At 45.5% G+C, this 22,424-nt stretch overlaps 2 protein-coding genes across 2 annotated transcripts in view; one reads left to right on the top strand and one right to left on the bottom strand.

The window, feature by feature from the left end:
* The window catches only part of LOC135400467 (TBC1 domain family member 30-like), a 328,733-nt gene that overhangs the window by 27,803 nt on the left and 278,506 nt on the right, over positions 1 to 22,424 (top strand). The window lies entirely within an intron of this gene.
* On the bottom strand, positions 1,418 to 19,365 carry LOC135400209 (uncharacterized). Its single transcript, XM_064631967.1, has 5 exons — positions 19,016 to 19,365; positions 14,887 to 15,723; positions 12,418 to 12,752; positions 8,608 to 8,853; positions 1,418 to 2,029 (listed from the first exon to the last, which is right to left on the bottom strand). Exons 1-5 carry the CDS (start codon positions 19,178 to 19,180, stop codon positions 1,708 to 1,710), a joined length of 1,905 nt encoding a protein of 634 aa, XP_064488037.1. The 5' UTR covers positions 19,181 to 19,365; the 3' UTR covers positions 1,418 to 1,707.

Here is a 22,424-nt window from a genome sequence, read left to right as displayed (position 1 = left end):
CTATTGCCATGCTGTGGCATGCCAGAAAATGTCATGCCGTAGTGATCGTTAATGAGTAACACAACGAAAGAGCTGTTTCTGTGCCATGTTCTTTCTGTGCTTTAACAGCCATGTTTACGCTACTTTCTCCACAAGAGGTTCTGCACCGTTTCACTCTACTGCAGTTCATACGAGGGTGACAATAATGCCCTTCTCTGGCTCCAAAGGCACAGCTGCTCCGACGGGGGTGGGCAAGAGGAGCAGCTGCCTCAGGCGCCTTCCCTAGAAGCTCATAACATTGGGTAATAATGCGAGATAATTTTCACTGAGAACTTACAACAGTAATTTGTCCAAATTTACTTCTCACAGTCTTACTTTTGTCGGTTATAATTTTTCTGTTAGAGCTTCGAAGTGGAGAACATTTACACAACAGAATAAATTACCAGTCCTATGCACATAATTTAATATGAAGAGCACACTTGCCTACTTCTACGCAACTTCTATACCTAATTTCTTTTCTTGGTTATTGTGCATTCGTTTGTCTACAAAACTGTAAATACCCTGACTTTTACAGGTTTTCACCCACTATATGAAGCAAATTTCTTGACCAAAACAAAAGGGAACATGGAGCCTGCTGCTACATTTTGGTGGTTTTTCATAGTTTCTTAGAATTAGAAGGGGGAGCCATCGCTACAAAAGCTTTATATTTTAGGAAATTTCAATACTGGCTGTTTGTGGAGTGCGTTACCGTATTTGCACGATTCTAACGCGCACTTTTTTTCGGCAAAATTGGTGCTCAAAACCAGGTGCGCGTTACAATCGGGTGCCAAGAACTGGCGGCTAAGTCAAATGCTAACGCGTACTCGGTGAAGGGCGGCTGGCCCATCGTCATCGGCACAACCACCTGGTCACATGATCACGCGTTTGCTGATATCGGATATCTGTTACACAAGACAAGGTCGGTTTCCCCAACTGGAAAACGCTCTTGCGGATTACATCAAGGAATTACGGCTAGGTCAACGTCCCGTCTCGAAGGAGATCATAAAAGTGAAAGCGCTCCAACTGGCACGCTCATACGAGATTCCGCCATCTTGCTTTCGAGCCAGCCGGAGTTGGATCTCGAAGTTCATGAAACGAAAAGGGTTTTCGCTGAGGCGAAGGACGAGCATCTGCCAAAGGCTTCCCGAGGAATATGAGAAGAAGTTCACTGCCTTCCAGCAGTTTGTTATCCGACCTCGCAGGGCAAACGCCCACATGCACATACAAAAGGTGCAAAGCAAGTGCGGCTCCTTTCGTCCGGAAACGAAAAGAGCAGGATCACTGCGATGTTGTGTTTTGAAGAGTTGTGTAGCATTTTTGGCAAGTTTTTGATTTTTCGCAGATAAATTCACCTGCGCGTTAGAATCGGGGGCGCGTTAGAATCGTGCAAATACGGTACGTCGTTTTTTGGTCCGACTCTGCTGGTCTTATTTATTAATTCTCCGTACGACTGCAATGACAGCATTAGAGAAGGCCGTGTGCTCATTTGGAAGTGCAAGCTCCCCTTGCCAGCAGCGTCACCCGAATTCATCTCAAGCCGCAAATACTGCTACCTTTCGTGGATGTCCTAGAACCCCTACGTGACCAGATCCCACACACAAACATATGCATGTCCTTGGAGGACAGAACGTTACAATCACAACACTTTTTAGACTGCACATCCAGTTATGTTGCCTTTTGACTTGGGCCCTACCTCACTTCCTGGTTGCACTTGATGAACATGAGGTTTTCAAAGGTGACCCCGTTGAGGCGAGAGTCCGCGGGGTTGGCCACCCGTCCGCCCACCCGACTGAGACGCAGGAGGTGGGCGGCTGTCGCTGGCAGGGCTAGAAGGCGGCAGGCCAGACGGGCGAGCTTGGGGTACTGAGCCTGGTGCTGGCGCCAGAATTCCAGGGGGCAACCCCCCTCGGGCACGCAGGGCGCAGCCAGGTAGCTGCTCACTTCCCAGCACTGGGTCATGGGCGCGGGAGCGGCGCCTGCCGCGGAGTTACTCCCTTCGGGGCTCATGTAGCTGCGAGGGAACATTGCAAGAGTAAAACAGGGTAAAACTTGCTCTTGCTGTGGGAGCATAGAAACCTTAAGGAGTATGCTAGAAGGAAACCTCCGAAACTGGGACGTACGGGCGAGGGGAGCGCCATGTTGAATCAGCTACCGTTGCCGCGGCGCATGCAAACAAAGGAATCCAGTAAGCACACTGCAAACATAACGCTAGAAATGTTTTTGGAACAGTAACACACCGCCAGAACCCATGAAACCGTAAGATATATGAAAACACACACACACGAAGAAAGACACGACACGGACGCCACATGGGGACGCCGTCTCCGCCGCTGCCTCAACCAGCCTTGACTACAAGCCTGCATAGGGGCGGACACTGACAAAATATGTAGCCGACGGAAGCAAAGGAGCAACCCAGCAAGTGTTGCAACGGTTTTTGGAACTGTGGCTGCTTTCACGGCTGGAAATACATGACGTTTCCTCGGCTGATTCAATATGGCTGCCTCCGAGCGCATACATTGCGAGAGGGAAGAGCCCCGTTCAAGTGCTTTGCTCTCCTCCGATCCTCCTCCCCAGCTTTCCTTCTAGCCTCTCTCCGTAAGATTTTTATGTGTAGGAGTTGCAAAGAAGGCCAGCTAATTCTGTACAAGTAACAGCGCTGATCAAGGACTCTAGTTGCGTTGATCGAGGACTCAAGGCTCCAAGGACTACGCTCACAAAAGAAAACACAGGTGGCAGTCATATATGAGAACGTAACATACTGTGGAACAGTGTTTTATCGCTAAAAGTAACGTACCAGCAACATTGGATATTTCAGAGTTCCAAGAGGCTGAAACAATTTCATTTGAAATAGCCAAGGAGGTTACGAGAGCTGTTGATGTATGCCTGCTCTGCCGCAAACAAACATGAGAAAATACCCACGGGAAATATTTACGAGTGCCACTTAATTTAGACGCGTGTGATAGATGCCATCACGACAGCAACAATCGTAGTGGTTGATGGGAGAGGGTGATATTCTAAGAGTGTCAAACGCTTTGGCATATCTACAGCAGTGCAGCATTTAGACAATGCAGCAAGAAAGCACATTCAATGTTTTCCCCAACATGACTACCACTATGAACCAATTGCAGGTTAAAACATGGTCTTCGATACTGCTTTCTGAAAAAGTTCCCGAATTTATCTTCAATAACTGCGCAAATTATAGCAATATTCCATCACTCGCAAGTTTTTTGACAGTTTTGGTAGCTGCATACACATTCAGACTGACCATGTCCTTGTTGATTATGTCATCAAGTTGTAGCTGATGCAACTATGTTTGGACGCTTTCTGCTGATATAAATGTTACAACAAGTAGTGTATGAACAATTCGCCTCTTCAACTACCTGTAGAGGAGCTTGCGTTGTCCTCAAGATGGCAGGGAAAGGAGGATTGCCGAAGAATGAACCTGCTTCTTCACACCTTTTTCCTCGAGGCACGTTTCAAGAATTATACAATTAACGTAACTAGCGCGTTGTTTCCCGCTTTCTTCATTGTATGGGACAGTATACTTTTTGTTGTTGCCTTCTCGGCACTGAATCTTCTTCTTCACGGTATTTTAGCACTGCAGAACTGGGCAGTGTTTGTTGCTGTTTGAGTTCTGTAAGCCAGAAAACTCCATCGCATACAAAGGGAAGTTTTGGCATCGTTTTGGGTCACCGCGAAACACATAAGCTGGCTGCTGTTACCATCATTCATGGAGTTGGGGTATACTGGGGTATACATGTGAGGGGTGGGAAGTATTTAAATATACATAGAGCCTCAAGTTTTAGGGTCTAACCCGATTCTTCCCCGAATTTGCATCCCGAATTGAAGGTTGCCTCTTTAGGGTGAAACCCGATTTTTACATGGCAAATTGCCCTCAATGAGACCTTTGTAGGAATGCACACTAACTTGTTTGGCAGCAAACACAGTTACGTCACCACTTGTACCGAACCAGTTCAGTCAGTTCGAGTAATTGAGCCCGATTTATCTCCAAATTTCGCGTACCGGAAGTTTTTCCTCCCGAATTTGCATGAATCTAGAGCAGGTGCTTATTTATCAAATTTTTACTCCCCGAATTTAGAAAAAAATATTTCCCGAAAACTTCAGGCTTTAAATATACACTGTAATTAAAATACTATTCAAAATATAAATACATGTATTTATATTTTGTGGTTAAATACAGACATGAAAAATGTATTTATAATTATATTTAAATACCAACTTTGGGGTATTTATTCTTGTAAATACTTTATAAGTACTCCTAAATACAGAATATACTGACTCATATCTTAAAGTTGCCCTGCATTTGATCTTTCGGGAAGAAGGGCGAGTTTGGGGCGCAGTTATACCATGTTTGCGCTAGCATGCGCATGCGACAAACCATTTTAGATGGCGAGTTTTTCACTGTTGTTCCGGTCGCGACTACCCGATTACGTTTTTGTACGAAGCAACTTCGTCAAATTTAATTCAAGCATTTGTTCATGGGCACATGTGGAGATGCTGTTCCTTTGCGAACCTGATTGTACGGCCGAACTGAAGATGCCTAAAAGATGCAGTCTTCGAGAAACTTCTAATATTAAAATCGCCACGATAATTTAACAAATAAATGCTATTGTTCCTTGTTGATTTGTTATGATCATCGTTATTTCTGTAATTTCAGATGACATCTTCCTCACAGCATTTATGGTAGTAGTTACGATATTTAAGTACTGTACAGTAGAACCTCTTCATAGTGAAGTTGGTCCGACCGCTAAAAAAAATTCGCTATATCAATATCTTCACTACATCAGTAGTTAAAAACTGGAGTTTCAACATATTGGGACCACAGGTTTACTGCACTCACGACCATCTCTATAATACACGACCATCACACTCGCACCTAGCCCCAGCGCCACTGATGTAGTTTCGCCAAGCAGCCGCTGCGCGTTTGTGGCGCTGAATACAGGACCCTCGGCAGACTATGCATGCTATGTGGATACTGTTGCTGCCGTCATTCGCGTTTAGTTTTTGCTATTTTTCATGCGGTGGACAATGTTTGTCTCCAGCGCATGGTTTGTGCATGGTGCAGACGTGATGGTGTACTGCACCGTCCCGCTTTGCAAGCCGAAGAAAGCAGTGTCGAACACAAGTATTTCATTCCACGAGTTCCGCTCAAATGCTGTCTTACGGGAGAAGTGGCTCGAAATATATCGCGGCATCTTGACACAAGTAACTTCATTGCGAATTGCGATTGTTTCATTTCATATAGGGTGCACTTTTTGGATGGCAGTGTCTACCATAAATAGTTTTATCTAGTACAGCTGAGTACCTTTTACGCATCTCTCTCTGAAAAAAACGAATAATGAACCGTGGCCTCCGACCAAGGGTGGACATAACTGCATTTTTTGAGTATTTAAATATAAATACAAAATACTTTGTCGAAAGGGGTGTTTAAATACTCTTCATAAATACTTTTCGATAGGAGTATTTAAATATACAGTATTTAAATGCCGTAACTACTTAGTACCATAAATACTGTGGTGAAGATGTCATCTGGAATTACAGAAATAACGATGAACATAACATGTCAGCAAGGAAAAATTGCATTTATTTGTTAGATTATCACGGTAATTTTAATATTAGAAGTTTTTGACTGCATCACTTAGGATTCTTGTGTTCGGCCGTACAATCAGATTCGCAAAGGAGAACAGCATCTTCACTGGTGCCGATGAGCAAAGGCTTGCATTAAATTTGATGAAGATGCTTCGTACAACAAAGTAATCAGCCGCGACCATTGTCTGCAACAACAGTTCGCGTGCATGCTAGCTCAAACTCTGCGTGTTCTCGACATTTCAAGGCCGAAGACTTTAGCATCGGCGCAAAGTGCAAAATTCTCAGACGTGGCACCGTGGCTACGGTACCTACGTTTAGTGATCACGAAGTTTACGCAGCCTTGCATCTCCCAGGAGTGCAAAACGAACACAAACAAGGCACCAAAAGGTAGCGTCACAGAAAAGCCACCATCAAGAAAAATTCTCAGAGTGGCTTCTATCCGAACAGCATAATAAAGGTTAGCAGAGCATTGTAATGGCAAACCGCTAAAGAAGAAAAAAAAAGTGTAAAAGTAAAGTAAAAAGGGACCAATAAGTAGGAAAACAAAACAAGCAACTGCTGATTTAAAACTGAAGTGCTTGCTTATACAACAAATTCTGTTGGACGTTGTAACAGGTGCCAGTCATCTCTTTGCCAGGAACAGTTTCTTCTTATGGTCACATTCACCCATTCTCTGTAACTGCCCTGTATGTTAACACGGAACGCCTCTCACGTGAAACGTAAAGTCTGAACGCGCTTGCGTCTGACAGTCATAAACGCATGATAACTGGCCCAACACACAAGGTGCTGCTGCCAAGTTTATGTGTACGATGTACGGCACATAGTGCGCGAGTCTCACAGTTTCACATGCCACCTACGCTTCAGAGCACAGCCTATTTCTGAGTATTTAGTTTCAGAACTCTTAGCTCTACATGAACAGAGAACCTGCGACAATACACAAACATGTACGCACGAAGAATTAACCACAAGGACCACTCATATTGCACACAGCTGAGCTACAACAGGAACTCTTCTGGGTCCCGCAAGTGGCGCCCCTGGCGGGCGCTCCGCGCGTAAATACGGCACTTCCGCTCCTCAAGGCACGGACGGAAGTCCCATAGTCGAACGGGCGAGTGTTATGGTCGTGTATTATAGAGATGGTCGTGACTGCACTATATCCATATCTTCACTACATGCAGGTTCACTACACAGAGGTTCTACTGTATCTATATTTTGCATTTAAATACTCATGTTGAAAAAAGTATTTATGAAGAGTATTTAAATACGCTTTTCAACAAAGTATTTTTTATTTATATTTAAATACTCATAAAATGTATTTATGCCCATCCCTGATACATGTATACTAGGGTCCGCTAGGTGGTGAGCAGCCAGCTGGAGTGGCGAATGGCTAATATTTGTTACAGTGATACCGCTAAAAACATTTGAAAGTATATAACATTTTGCGTAAGTGTGACACACACTGGCTGCTTTTAAGATAGTGTAAAAGTGGTTAATTTTGCAGTCTTAATAATACGCAAATTCATGTGGAAGCATGTTTCGGAAATATTTAGGGGGACCTTAATTTCGAGAACTCGTGGGATCACGGGTTCACGAGGCATGACACTGCCGGCATGGTCATGAAGCCTCTACATGCTGGCTCGCTGGCTTACAGAGGTTCACCGTAAACTCCAATCCTGTTACACCGACATACGTGCTGGTTTTGTGAAAGCATGCATCTGCAATGCCAAGTAATATATAGTATAGTAATAGTAAGTGATGTATAGTATAGTAATAATATAGTATGCGAATAAACAAGTACTGATGTTGAAATGGCATTTCAATTATAGAAACGTTTGACAAGAACAAATTTGTGAGAATAAAGATTGCACAGTAAGTCGCCTTGTCTTTATGGAGCTCATATTGTCACAAATTGCAGCGCCCATACCTTTTCATCCCCCTACCTATATTTTGCGGAAACTTAATTTCGAGAAAAAAGTTGCGTCACTGTAAAAGTGGTGCTCTTTGCAAATTTCACAGCTGTAATTTTTTTTAACCAAATGGAAGTCTCCCGAAACATTCCCCAAACGTGCCTCCATCTGAATTTGCAGGCTATTGAAGGGGCACTAAAATGCAGAAACAACTTGCTCTCAAATGAAGGCCCATGTTTCAATTAGTACAATTCAAACAAAATTAGTTGACACAATGCTACAGTTCAGAAGAAAAACGCAATGAAAACAGAGCAGTCTTTGGCGGCAACGAATGGGATCCGCAGGAGGCTAAGATTGGCGGCATCCAATCAGACAGAAGGAGAAGCATGCGCATACGTGGGCATCTGGATTTGGAACGGATCCGAGCGTAGTGTCCCGTATGTGCGTGGCATGATACGCACTGCTGTATCTTTCAATAGCAATTCCCTGAATTGTAACCCACAACAGTTTTTGTGACTGTTCCACTAACACATTTACCTTCACATCCTTGGGACGACGACGCGCGCTGTGTTTTTCGCTGGGGCTACTGCATGGTGTGGCACGCACAGTATGGGCTCAAAACACTGATGCATGAGCTGAGACGGCGTTCGCTGCTTAAGTACTAATCACTAGGTGCTAAGTGCTAATCAGTTGCTTAGTGCCAAAGCAAGAAAGAACCCGGTGTAATTTCGATTGTAGCTCCGTAACAGAGTCAAAGTTTTTGAATTATGATAACAAGTACTACATCACAGCGTGTAAAGTAATTTGAAGTGAACTTGTGTTTGTTTTTGCATTTTGTGCATTTTGCATTGTTGTGGTTGCATTTTAATGCCTCTCTAAGGTTGTCAAATTGGCCACTTATATATTATCACGAATTAGTTAGTTTGTACGTATATTTTATCTTGTTAACTACAAAAGGCAGCTTGGAGCGCGTCTGGCTTTTCTGCCAGAGCTTCCCACGAAATAAAATTTTGATAAACTAAGATTTGACTGGTTGGTTGAGGTTACAGAGAGATTGAAAAGTCCAGCTTACCGGAACAGCTTGCTTTTTCTCCTCTCTTGGGGCTGGTAGAGCTCCACCGCACCATTGAGCCCATCTTCATCCTGGACCTTCCCAGCGAGTAAAGTCGTGAGCCTCCGCTGTTCCTCTTCCTCCGAACACCAGCGCAGTTTGAAACGTGGGTCAAGCATGGAACACAGTGCATACGTCCCACACTGCTCAAATCTGCCCAGCCTCTCGCGCAGCGCTTTTCCCAGGCGCCCCACTGTTGGAGCTAGCCTGAAAATTTTCACTTATAATTTAGAAACATAAAACAAAAAGTAGAAGTGTACACTGTTAAAGGGACTGTAAAGTGAATTGTAAACCTATAGAAACTGCATGTTTTTCTGAAAGCTTGCTACTTGGATGCTTCAGGTATGCAAAGGCTCTGCTACGCATTGAGTACTTTTTTTTAGCAATGAAGTTTTAAAGATTGCTGTGCCAAGCAAAGCTTGCTGAATCCGAGGTGCAACAACCATAAGCAGACGACTCCCACGCCATCTCTTGAGAATGCATGTGCAAATTTGAGGGCACAAGAGCTTCCTATGAAAGCACTCCAGATTGTTTATACGCCTAGGAAACTTCCTTCTTTGTCCGAGGGGTCGCCGCCGTCCTCACTAGAACCAAACCGTGTTGGGAACATACCGTATTTTCTCGAATATAAGACAACCTTTTTTTTCTCCCAAAACCCCATGTTCCAAAGTCTGTGGTCGTCTTAGATTCGAATATCCGCGCCACAATGAGGTCAGGGGAGAGGAGGGACCGGGCAACGGGATTGGGCCAATGGCACAGCGCAACCGATACAGCGTGCTGTCAGTGCCAGTCAGCACGTAACAAATGAAGCAATGCAAATGGGGATGGACTGTCATGGCGTCGTCACTCCTGCGCTCGAACACAAATTTATCGCTAATTTAGTGGTGGCAAGGCGGTTTCAACTATCAGAAGCAAATGTTAGAAGATGGCTGAAGCAACAGGGAGAGATTAGGGAGAGATTAAGAATTGCGCCAGCACAGTGGATTGCTTGGACGCTTGGTGCGATGTACCTGACGACGTTGTTGTGCATGCTTCTAAAAAGTATGGTTTGTCTAACGCTTTGAACGGAGCGGAGAGCAATGAGCTGCGGGCAGATAGTGGCAGAGAAAGTGGTGATGAATAAATAGAGCTGGATGTTTTCGGGTTTTATTGTTTTCAGGATTCGGGGGGTAAAAATCGGGTGTTACCTGGTGAGCAGGAAAACATGGTGGAATTGGGTGAAATTTCTTTGTGTATTTTTCGGGTGAAATACAGCTCGTCGTTCTTGCTCAGAATGACACAGGAACTCAGCAAAATTTACATGACTAGACCTTTAAAGGGACTATCGCATCCGGGAACGTATGTATGATACCGATAGGATAGTGTTCGTCACCGTTTCAGAGTCAACTTTGCCAAATTTCTCTTCCGAAAACAGCTTAAATATTAAGTAATCGAGTTTTAAAGGTCCGCATTCCATCTGCAGCCAACACGATGATGACGTAAGCCAGGCACACGAATAGGAGCGCAGCGCAGGCGATTGTCTCCGAGATCGTCTGCTTGGCGTTCGCATCGCACTATACTAAGTGAAAAGTCCTCGGTAAATACGCTGGCTTTCGCTTACCAGTGTGAGTGCAGACGTAACCATGTTACGTGAAACGAGGCGTTACGCTCCTGACTGTACGAACACGTTCGACACTAACCAGAAACAACGTTCCGCGAGCCGTTCCCTAGCATTCCGCCTCGCTCGCCCGGCCGCCTGTCTGTCGATTGCCAAGGCTACCAAGGTCCCTCCGGCCGCTCCGTGATTGGTATTCTCCATGTCATAGGGCGCGCAGTGATTGGCCTCGTCCGTGTGACGTTTCCGGAGAGGGAACCCCGGAATGCGTCGTCTGCTCTTGCGAAGTTTTATATCAAACTACACAGGAACAACGCTGCCAATTCGCGTCGGGTTTTCGGCGTTATTATCAGTGATGAACGCGGAGTAAAACGGCGCTACAGTTTCGGAATCGACTGAGATGGATGCGATAGTCCCTTTAAGGCCATCCCCATACATTTTTCAAATTGTTTTGCGCCTCGAAGAATTGTTTGATTTGCATGAAGTTTGTTTTGAATGAAAGTGTGTACCAATTTCTAAAGAATAATGGTTTTAGATTTTTTTACCTGTGGCTTAGAAATTTTCCCATCGTAAGAGAAAATATTGCTATTGCTATGCAAAATATCCAACGCCACAGATAAAAAATCTACAATTAATCGCAGGTATTTACGGTAGGATACCCAGGACAATACGGGACGGGAGCTGCGACGAACCCTCGTAATGACCGGTAGAAATCGGGTTAAACCCGACTGCCTGCCGGGTCGTTCGGGGGGTAAATTCGGGTCAAATCGGGTTTAACCCGAAAATGTCCGGCTCTATGAATAAATGGTATTTAATGGTATAGCATTCGATCAATGTTAGTTACAATGATACAGAACTTGTGCACACGCAAGTGTACACAAGCTAGTGCCCTTTACTACAGACAAAGGAAGCAGAAAAATATTTCAATGAGCAAAAAGCTTCTACCCAAGCGCAAGCCTAGTTAAGCTCTGCTTGCTCTCATTGGTACAAAGCGAGGTATTTACTCTGGAGCAGTGAGGTTGATGCAAGGTCCCTCACACTTGATACGATAAGGTTAGGTGAAGGTTCACGACGACCAGGGAACAGCAGGAGATGAGCGTGTTAGGCGTGAGTTTCCGTGACAATTTAAGCTCAACTTCCGAGACTGCATTGACCGTTCACGCAACAAATTCCTGCCATACCAAACCAAATTAAACGAGCTGCCTCCCAATGTCATAAAAGCAACATAGGGCCATGGGATATGGTCCTTCAGCCATGAAGATGCAGTGCAGGTTGGAAATCTCAAAACATGCAATTACAGCAAGATCGAGGTTTCAGTGATCCACTGGTACGAGCCTTGAGGAATCAGTATACAGTCAACCCTCGCTTTATGAGCCTTTGATTTATGAATTCCCTCGTTTTATGAACACGAGCACGGGGAACCAAACTTTTTCCGTTCATTTTTCCCTCGTTTTATGAACCTCGATATTCGAATAATGAACGGAATTTCTGGGAACCAACTAAGAGTTGCCCAGCGTTTTTGCCCTCAATTTATGAACGGATCGTTCCGAGGTCAACAGAAACCTTCAAAGGGATAATTCCGTGGTCTTATGATTGACGCCTGAACGGACAAAACGTTTTCCAGGTATTGCACCCTCGGTTCTTAACCCCTCGAAATCCGAACAACAACGGGTTTTCTGGGGTCACACAAGGTGCGACCAAGTGTTCCTGACCTCAGTTGATGAATAAGGTGGTCGCTGTCACCAGAAGATTAATAAACGGAGGTTAAAAATTCCGGAGGAAATCCGAGACCAGTCCAGTGCGAATGTGGTGACATCTCTTATTTCCAAGGTTGACACAGCGGAAGGCATGGTCCAAAGCAAAATTAAACAATTTAGTATTGCATAGTAAACAGAGTGTGAATGCGCTAACGTCTGTTCTTTGTGAGATTGATACAGCAGAAAGCATGGTCAAAAGCAAAATTACAGAATATATGGCATTATAAACACAATCCCAACTCGGAAATACTGCTGCATTTGCTCGATAGTACTCAGTTAATTGAATTTTCGATTTATGAATTCTTCGATTTATGAACGATTTTTCGGGGAACCGAGGGTGTTCATAAATCGAGGGTTGGCTGTAGTTCTAGGGCGGGTGATCAATCGTGTTTTGAGGCCCCTGCGAACAGAAAGCGATACCTGCAGGATGGTCGCAGTGCTTCTAGATGTGCCCGCAGTCCTCGAATACAGGGTACGACGTAGCTTGCTGTGATGCGCCCCTCAGCACGGCTCAAGTGGAAGGCCTCTTCAAAGGGCTCCATCAGTTCCGACAGCTCCCTCAGTAGTTCAAGGTCTTCAGGAGCAAAGGATAGCGATGGTGCTGCCGCCTGGAGGGCATCCAGTGGAGCAGCTGCACATGCGCGCAGAGCCTGAAGCTGGGAGCTCCACGAGGCACAGCCCACTTCTACGGCGTGTCGGATAGCGTCCAGGGGTCCTGCCGGAAGGTTGCGGATTACGTCTGCCACGCTGCTCACCTGAAAACATTTTAATAGTGTTCAATACATCAATAAGTATTTTTCGAAGCATTAGCTATGTATTTGATCTTGTGAACTACGGACAATATGCACTGTATAACGAGAAAGCTGCACATTAACTTCACAATGCTGTCTTGCGGGTATATTGTCAGGCCATCATGTGAAGTCATGAAATCGCATCCATTAGGCAGCAACGGCATGGAGCAACTTTTGCCAACTGAATCAGGCCAATGGAGCGCCAACTCAGCGTGAACGGAACTCTATAGAAGCTATGCAACCGCATGGAGCAGAATGTGCACGTTGAGGTTGTCATGGTGAAGCGTCGGCCTAGCGTTTCCCACGGCTTGTTGCACGCACTTGTGGCAGTGCTTATTGTAGTAAACTGCTGTACGCATTGTTTAGTAACATAAATGACATTTTAGCGGTTCTTGAAAAAGTACGAAAGATTTAGAAAATCAGGTGTTTACAAGCTCACTAAAGAAATATCACACTGCATTTTTGTTACCGTTATCTCCTCACACATTTCCGATTTGCCATGTGCCACAAATAATATTTTGATGTTCCATTTAGTCACCTTCGCCTTGCACACACCTTGCCACCTCCTGCCAAAGGATATATTTTAAGTTGATGTCCTTATACTGAACAAGTTTGACGTTCCGAAGGGGTGGCCTCCTTGAAACCTCCGATATTAATATATCCACGTTGAAGTCCACGTGACGGGCCATCTGCGTGTCCTTCTAGGAGGTAGGGCGAACAGGGCAAAACCCGGAAAAAAAAAAAAAAAGCGGTCACAGGCATGGTCACAGGTGACTTAGTCACGTGCTTGTTGCATTTCCTGTGAAGCGTGTCTTCATTGGCGCACACGGTTCCGTCGGGTGGCGTCACTTCCTCTCCTCAGACTAAATATCTATCCTTGGCAGAAACCGGCTCATCAGTCTGTCGTCTATTGTTCGCTTATTAGGTTGTCAATGCTGTTAGGTTGTCAATGCTGGTGCTGGGCTCGTCCCATGGCCACCTTACTGATGAAGTGAGAGAACTGCAAAAAGCATAACAGTGGCTCGATGGCTATCCTTTTAGGACAGAACGGCAGTGTAGTAGACTTTCCACATTTACATAAACCAGCTTTTTAAGGCAAATATCCGCACTGAAGAATGAATCAGGCACAACGGTTGAGATCGGACACCAGCCTGAACGATATGAAAGGTGTCGCCAGGGGACATCAAGCAGTGGGTCCGTGGCATGCAGAAGGGCGTAGAGCCAGAAGTACTCGAGGTATCGTTCGAGAAGTCTTCCATATGCAGTGCTTTTGATCGCTCCAAACTATATTATGGGAGATGGATGACTTCACAAGGAACTCACACTCAGAGTCAGTTGTGTCGATCTACACTATCTGTACTCAAATGTAAGGGCCTTCTCCTACTTTGGGCGATCTCATTTACAAAACATAGAACTTAAAAATATGGTTATTGACCAAATCGCATCACATGTCGCAGCGTGTTGCAGGAACGTATCTTCCTCAGCCTGCAACTGCCCCAAAAGCCCTGTTCAAATGATGACAGCCAGTTCCGACGAAATATCGAAGCCTTTGCTACCCTGCCTGTCTACGTGCTTCTGAACGGGCAATGACTATGCATGACTGTCTCCATACTACCGTCACCAATAATGATTATTGCAGCTATGTCACATAATCTCACTCTACAGCTTGCAGGATGCAGTGGGGGGACAGGGGGATTACTGTGCATCCTGGGCAGACTTCAGGGGGATCTGTGCCAACATTCATCTGGAAAGCCTCCCGGAAAACTCGGGAAGAGCTCAGACAGCACAGCCAGTGGTAATACAGTAGAGTACAGTATAGTACAGCTAGGATTCTATTCTATTTTCTTCTTGCTCACAGCAGGACACACAATGGATTTGGGCGTGTGCTACATTTGAGTAGACGCAGTACCTATATTAGCCCTCAGCAACAAGAATTGTGCAAACAATATTTACAGAAATACTAAAGCAGATCATCTGAGAGTACCCTGTAGCAATAAAACAAGTAAAGCCTGTCTGACTTCTAGGTAAACACATGTGCTTGAACAGCGAACTATGTCTTTAAGTATAATTTCGAATACTGCAGCACTAATTCACTCACCTTATTCACAATCAACTCCAATAGTTCATTCTCCTTTAAGCCATCACTCACACACAGCTGCAGTGCTTCTCCAAAACATCCCAGCCCCTCAGGAAAGAGGGATCCCCACTCCTTCGAATCGACCGCTCCAATCCCTATGCCACCAAAGCTACCTCCATCTTGGGAACTCCCGGATGACGGCAAACGATCCGCAGCGCCCGTCGTGTCTTCTTCGCAGACCGAGAACCCCGGCAACGAAGTCTGAAAGCTGCGCACCACACCGACGGCGTCGTACACGGCCGCACGGGAGGCCTTGTCCCCGAGGTTGTACTGTGCAACCGTCTCCGCAAACAACTGCGTCAAACATTCACTGAGGTCCGCATCGACAAAGTAGCGACACGCCAGGAACACGGACCGCAGTTTCCAGTTGAGAATGAAGTGGCCACAGATACAGATGCAACTGGTGGGCCCGACCCACACGTCCTGCGTGAGCGCGACACACTCCGCCGCTTCCAGCATCAACATGGCACGTTGTTGAAGGCCCCACCTGCGAGCGGGAAGAAGGCAGTAGACGAGCTGAGAAGCGGATGGTGGGTCGTAGCTGGGATCGAGCAGTGTTGCAAAGCGACGGAACTCTCGGGTGTCGGCCAGCGAAGGGTCCAGAAGGCCTCCCGCCAGGAGGTCTACGAGAGCTTCCGTGACTTGCTGCTGGCGTTGATCGACGTAAGGTTGCACTGCTGCCGGCACGACCTGTTGCTGCTGTTGAGGCACCACTTGCTGGTGCGAGTTTGTAGAAGCGGAGAGGGGTTCGGGTGGCCTCGGAGAACTGTTGTCGTGGTAGACACCCGGGTGCTTGCGCTGGAAATACGTAAAAATGGCATCATCCTGCACTAGGGTTGCCACCTTTCGTAGTGAAAAGACCGGCTGAGGGAGAGGAGGTGGAATAGAGGGAAAGGGGGAAATGTTTGTGGGAAAAGGAAAGTGGGTGAGGGGTGGAGAGTATACAGAGAGAGAGAGAAAGAAAGAAAGAAAGAAAGAACGAGCGTACTCGCTTAAGACAACAATGATAATAATAATGGATAACTAAGAAAACGACTGGTGACTACGGAGTTGGGTCTGTGCTCCAGATTTATTCAAGCTGTAGTGGAATGTTGAAAGGAAAACCCTGTAAAAGCCCCTATGAAAGGTGTTGAGCCACAAATACCGGCAAAAGGCTGCCGGTATCACCTTCCTACCGGCAACCGGCAGAGCGAGCAAATATGCGTGCCGGTATAATACCGGCCTGGTGTCAACCCTATCCTGCACTCTATACATATGGCAGTGACCTAGATTGGAGTTTATTTGTTATGGGTAGCACGCATTTCACATGGGGCATGCAACTAGTACATTTTAGTATGTACAGTAATTTCACGCGTATTAGCCGCGGCTTACGCTGGATTTTTTTTCTCGCGGGCGCTCTGCGGCTTATCCACCGGTGCGGCTTATCTGATGACTATTTTGCCCTGATGTTTTCCCTGTACCCCGATTTTAATGAAAGGGCCGACAGTGTCTCTGGAACAGCTCCGCCCTGTCAATGCACTAACAATGCGTAACAGGGGCACGTCCACATTCGAGTAGATTGACCTTCTTGGTGCCTTCCCCCAAGCAGCTTTAACGAAAGTGGTGACAGTGATTCATGTCTTCTGTAAGGCCTCTGACCCGTCGATCCATGAAAAACACATAACAAAGGCACAATCTGATCTTGGTAAAACAGTAGAATTGATCTCCTTTGTTGTACACCATGCCAACCCCAGAGTATGGACCACAGGGTCGTGTCGTATTGCCTGCAGCTTATCTGCCCGAAAATTTTAAAAACGTTCCTAAAAACGGGTCCTGCGGCTTATCTGCGGTGCAGCTTATACGCATGAAATTACGGTAGTGTTCCAGGCCACCATATTTTTGTCAGCACAACCAGTAATTTCCCCAGTAATCGATCTCTGATGAGCACCGAGCTTCGAGGGGGGGTATATGTATGTATATGGATACATGTTTATGTCAACCCCCTCGATATGTGAATTCCCTCGCTTTACAAACAGTTCATCGCGGAACAAAACACTTCCAATGTATTTCTCCCTCGGTTTATGAACCCTCGATATGTGAACAGTGAACGCATCTTGTCGGCACGTTTATTCGCACAAAAATGCACACTGGCAGCTACGACGGGTTAAAAACAATCTAAAACAGATGTTTTGGCATCCATACGTGTTCCATCTTCAGAGCGAAAAGACCCGTCCAAGAATCCGGACGTATCATATATTGAACAAGATGGCGTAACTGTCAGGAAGCAGACCAGGATGTTTGTTTTTAACCCGTCGTAGATACCAGTGTGTATTTTTGTGCGAATAAACGTGGCCAGCCCTGGCTCTTGGACAGTTTTTTACTATTTTGCTGGCACCGAACCTGGGGAACTTGCCATTTTCTCGATTTTTTGAACAAGAAAACTCTGGTCGCCCGCGTCAATAGCACAGAAGGTTCAATGGAGGTCACAGGAGGTCCAGCATTATCAGTCCCAACATTATCTGGGGTCGAGACATTCACTAGGAATGACATTCAGGGGTGACAGGAGCATAACAGCGGGCAATTCCAGAAGTGTCTGGCTTTTCGTCCCGTGCACGCTGCCACCTCAGAGACAGACTCCGAAATGGAAGGCCGTGCGAGATTTCGACGACAAGAATGATCTCTAGGTTTCAAGATGTCTCTAATAGTCTAATAATAATAATTTCTAATGGTCTCTAGAATCAGGTTGTTGTCTTCTACCCTACGAAAAATCAACACTGCAGAGTCAATGTGCCAGAGTATTATTTCGAACTATGTTCGGAGTTAATCGAAGTAAACAAATAAAAATGGGCTAAAACTGCCATCTCACATCGTCACGAGCCTCTCTTCTTTCACTAGTGCTCACACACACTTTCATACCTCGATTTATGAATCCCTCGTTGTGTGAACGATTTTCGATGAAACGGTCACTGTTCGCAAATTGAGGGTTGACTTATGTATTGCGAGCCCAGCTGTATTGGGCAATCTGAGAAATTTCAAGGGGGAAGGGTTGCAAAAAATGAGAGGGGGGGTGTAACACGTCATATCAGCCATGTCATTCTCGTTGTTTATATCAGGGAGCTTTCACTGTGATCGTGAGAACTCGAGTAGTAGGATTTTCTTCTTTTATGTTCTTTCATTATTGGCTATGTAGATGTAAACACACGGCACACAAGCACTGTGCGCTCATAACGAAGCTTGCAACTACTGAAACGTGCGAGCATGCAGGCTTCTTGAACCTAAACTCAAACGTACTTTCGTACAGCTCGCTAACAGTATTTCATTGCTCTAAACAGGATACGTTAGAACAATACGAGCAAAAAGTACAACACACAGCTAACCCCATCAATTCATTTTAAGAATAATTTCGAACTAATGCGTGACAATTACATTTTCTAGAAGTAACACTATCCCCAGCCAGTTTTTAATTTACGCTTTAAGTCGCCTACTATAATTGGGGAAGCTAATTAGTGGTCCCCTCCCAAACATGAATTTTTACAGACAGAAACCGTTCCAATAAATGGAACAAACACGCGGTACTCGAGGTAGCAAATAATTTGACATTACGCCCTTGTATTTCTGCGCAACGAAAAAAAAGAAGCAAGTCAGATAAAATGGATGAAAGTGTTATTTTCATTGCGATGAGTTTACAAACTAGCGCAACATATTTCACAGTTTCGTAAAGCAGATGCGTCAGTTTGCTCGGTGTACTGCTGTAACAGAGGTGGCATAAATATGTGTGTACCGCAAAATGCGTAAACGAAAGGCCTCGTTCACTTCTTTGCTGATGTTACAGCATAAACAAAGAGCTAACTGCGACTGCCACAGAGAGGTGATAGTTCTTGATCGCCAGAGAGACAGGTTCCACGATAAATGGAGACGACAAAGCGACACAAATGCTGTGCATTTAATCGTATTCCTATAAGATTGAAAGGTCACAGCTTCAGCTTCCAAAGCAATACCGAAATAGAGTCCGGTTGCATTAGTCATGCACGAACAAGGGACGTCAACTAACCGGTGACAGGACGAATACAAGGGGAAGACAAAGGAATTACACAGCAATCATCCCGCTTACCTTCATATGTGATATTAAATTGGAAGTCGCTCGTCTTGAGGCGCTAATCGAAGTGTTACAAACTTTGCATGTTGCTCTGAAGTTCCCTTCTTCGGGCAACGGGAACTCAGTCATATAAAACTCGAATATGGGCGGACGCCCGCCACACCTGTTCCAATAATTCATCGTGCGGCTGTTGAGGTCCAAGTGCCTCTACCTTTCACTCAGCAGCACTGACGCAAACATAGCTGCAAACCGTTTCCGGTGCTGTACAGAAAACGGCCCGCTAGCGTTACTCATAATTGTTAGGCTTAGCGCAAAGAGGGAAGCCATCATCAAATTTCCCCTACGCAGCCTTATTGGCTATGGAAGAAAGCCTCGTTTGGTGCGCGAACCTGCGAGAAGTTAGAAGTGAAAATTAAAAGTGGTCGTGTGAGCCTTCCAGTTTCGGTATCACGTGGAATATGGAGTAACAACATTTGCGACGTTGCAAAAAAGAGTGAAGCCTGCCAAACATGTCGGTATTTGGTGGTCTGAGCTGTGGAAACTGCACTCTAAAAACAGAACTTCACTGCATAGCACGCTGTGCGCCAACCATTGCCACGAATGACAGGGCTATCGCTTCCGATTCATAGAGAGAGAGAGAGGGGGGCGTGCGCCTTTTCGTGTCAATCTGCATATAGGATAATTGAAACAAAAAGGCGTATGCGCCCCTCTCTCTTCGTATCAGAAGCGATACCACTATCATTCGTGGCAATGGTTGGCGCATAGCGTGCTATGCAGTGAAGTTCTGTTTTCAGAGTGTGCGTGCTTTCAACTTTCCCAGACAGAACACTATCTCCTGTGGAAGTTCGAAATAGATCCCAACATCCATGTCCTGAAATGGATATCAGATGGACATCTCTGGGAGCTACATGAATGGACGTCCGTAACTGTACATCCGCAGGATGTACCGTAACGGCCGTTTGAAGAATTGTCCGAATAGGGTCCCTGATGGGATGTTGCAGGGAGCATTATCAGAGGAGAGAGAGAAACATGGCAAGGTGGTCGCGTCGTCAGTTCGACTTTCGCTGAACCAGCTCAATGCCTCAAATCAAAAGCAGTAAGAAACACAGACGTTATCGTTATAGTGAGTTAATACGCCAAGCAGTTGAGTCCAGTATTATCGGTATACGCAATCGCACTGAAATTAAACACCTCACCCTTTAGTTTGACTCGCAGGCAAACAGGACTCTAGATTTGGTGGAAGCTCGCGAGACAAGCAATGTATATAGTATCTGTTTTCGCTTTGGAAAAGTATGCCACTGCCTTTCTAAGTCCATGGTTCTAAGAGCTTTTTGCTTTTTAAAAATTCACCCCCATTGTCCGTAACAGAAATACTAGAAAGAAACAAAGAGGAGCAACTAAGAAAGAAAGATGCAGTGGCCGAAGCTGAAACAAAATGCCAGAAGAAAACGCCTAGTAGGAATCTGTCCGCTTGCGCAGCAGCTCAATAAACAGTATCAATAATGAGAAAATACAGGGCCCTGAGCACGTACGCAAGTAAGCCCGTGCAACGTCCCGGCATCTCCGTGTAACTTCCTGTGCAGACAAACGACGGATGTTTGTGGGAAGTCCAAACCGTGGCCACTCGGAGATGTGGGGGACGTCCGTCGGAGAAATGTTTGTCTCCCAGGGAGATCCGAATTTCCGGGAAAGGATATCGTCAGGAACACCACGGGAAGTTTTGTTCCGTTTGGGATGTTGCAGTAATGTTGCTGTGTCTGAGGAAATTGTTGTCTGTCGTTTAATTCCCTGCCTCGGGTTGCATCCTTGGCTCTAGTAACTCTCTCGCCAGTATCTCGCTCCAGTATCTCGCTAGCTCGGTGCTGGACATTGGAGCTTTTTGGATTCCTTTCGAGCTGCCCCACTAACCCCACTAACTTTTTTTTACCCGTGCGCTCCCTACAAGGGGAACCTTGCTATTTCCCCAAATTTTGCACTGAGGAACTACCTCAAGGACATACATGCTGAAATAATTTTTTAAAAATCATTCTGTGTTTTCACACGTCAGGCGTCCTGGAACAGCTGGTCGCACCAGTGCGACCAATGTTTCCATTTTGTTCTTTCTATTTGCATTTCTATTTCTATTTCTCCCCAATTTTTGCACCCCCAGCGCTTAGGATACTGTATAAACCACTGCGTCTATATGTATACAAAGCCCACTGTGTCGCCCTCGCGTTCTGATTCGTTTCGGTTTCAGTCTGTCTACCAACGTCACGATGACGTTTCTCGGGTAGAGGTGTATTGGCTGAGAGGACTGGACGTTGATTACGTAAGCCCGCTTCGAAAGGATGAATCCGGCGGTAACTGCGCCCCTAGTGCACTGAGTACGGTTAAAAGTCGATCTGTGTATGGTAGCGAGGGATCATGAGAACCGTTTCGGGCAGAGTACTCGGAATTCGCGAAAACCATTTCATCGCCCCTTTAATGCGACAGAAAACCAGGGAAAACTGGTTTGCTAGTCGTTATATTCCTGTCCGGTGGTCTTGCAGCACGTGTCGTACGGGCAGCTAATCTCTTGTGGCAATAAGTCAATTGAACGTTGGCTCACGCTGCAAGACCACCGGATGGAAGATAATGACCAACAAGCCACTTTATTCCTGCCATTGCCCTTGTTTTTCTCGTTTTCTCTCGCATTAAATTATGTCAGGTGTTAGTAAGCAGTTATTGCGTGAAGTCTGTCGTCCCTTGTCTCTGGTTACGTTTCTTCTGTAGCGAATATGTAACAGATATACCCCACACTCTTAAAAATGAACTTCGCCGCATAGCACGCTCCTAGCCAACCATAATCTCGAATGATATCGTTATCTGCCCTGATCTGCTGAAAATGGGAGGCGTATGCCTTTTTGTGACAATTGTGAACAACATAAGTGTCAGAAAAAAGGCGTGCGTCTCCCGTTTTCAACAAATCAGGGCAGATAACGATATCATTCGAGATTATGGTTGGCTGGGAGCGTGCTATGCGGTGAAGTTCATTTTTAAGAGTGCACGAATGAATGAATGAATGCATTAATGCTGTATGAATGGTGTTTCATCGCCAGGGGCGATACTCTACCCCACTGCTGGCGGTATTGTGGTGAAATGGAATAATGGCCCCTAACAGTGAGGGGGGGGGGGGTACTACGGTGTCTAACAAGTTTAAACGTGCTTTCAGGGCAGAGGGTGAAAACGATATGATAAAGGAAGTTATCAAATCCAAGCTTAGCACCTTTACAAAAAACGCGGTTGACTTTCTTTTATCATCCTATGTACTTCCTATGTCGTCTATTGCCTTCCTATTGACACTTACTGTTTATTGACAGTTATCAATAGGCATTCTAAAGACGGTGCGACATATCACATTGCAATGTGATATGTCGTACTACGAAGTGGGCAACGTAACGCTGAC

Source organism: Ornithodoros turicata, chromosome 7 (assembly GCF_037126465.1).
Source record: "Ornithodoros turicata isolate Travis chromosome 7, ASM3712646v1, whole genome shotgun sequence".
Lineage (NCBI taxonomy): Eukaryota > Metazoa > Arthropoda > Arachnida > Ixodida > Argasidae > Ornithodoros > Ornithodoros turicata.
The sequence above is the reverse complement of the archived record's forward strand: the minus strand, read 5'-3'. Positions and strand labels throughout refer to the sequence as shown.

What these genes read in the sequence shown, in the direction of transcription:
- LOC135400209 (XM_064631967.1), bottom strand. Translation starts at nt 19,180, where the DNA reads ATGAATTATTGGAACAGGTGTGGCGGGCGTCCGCCCATATTCGAGTTT. An exon ending in ATTTAATATCACATATGAAG is followed by an intron (nt 15,724 to 19,015) that starts GTAAGCGGGATG and finishes ACGTATTTCCAG; the next exon opens with CGCAAGCACCCGGGTGTCTA. An exon ending in AGAAAAAGCAAGCTGTTCCG is followed by an intron (nt 2,030 to 8,607) that starts GTAAGCTGGACT and finishes GTTCCCTCGCAG; the next exon opens with CTACATGAGCCCCGAAGGGA.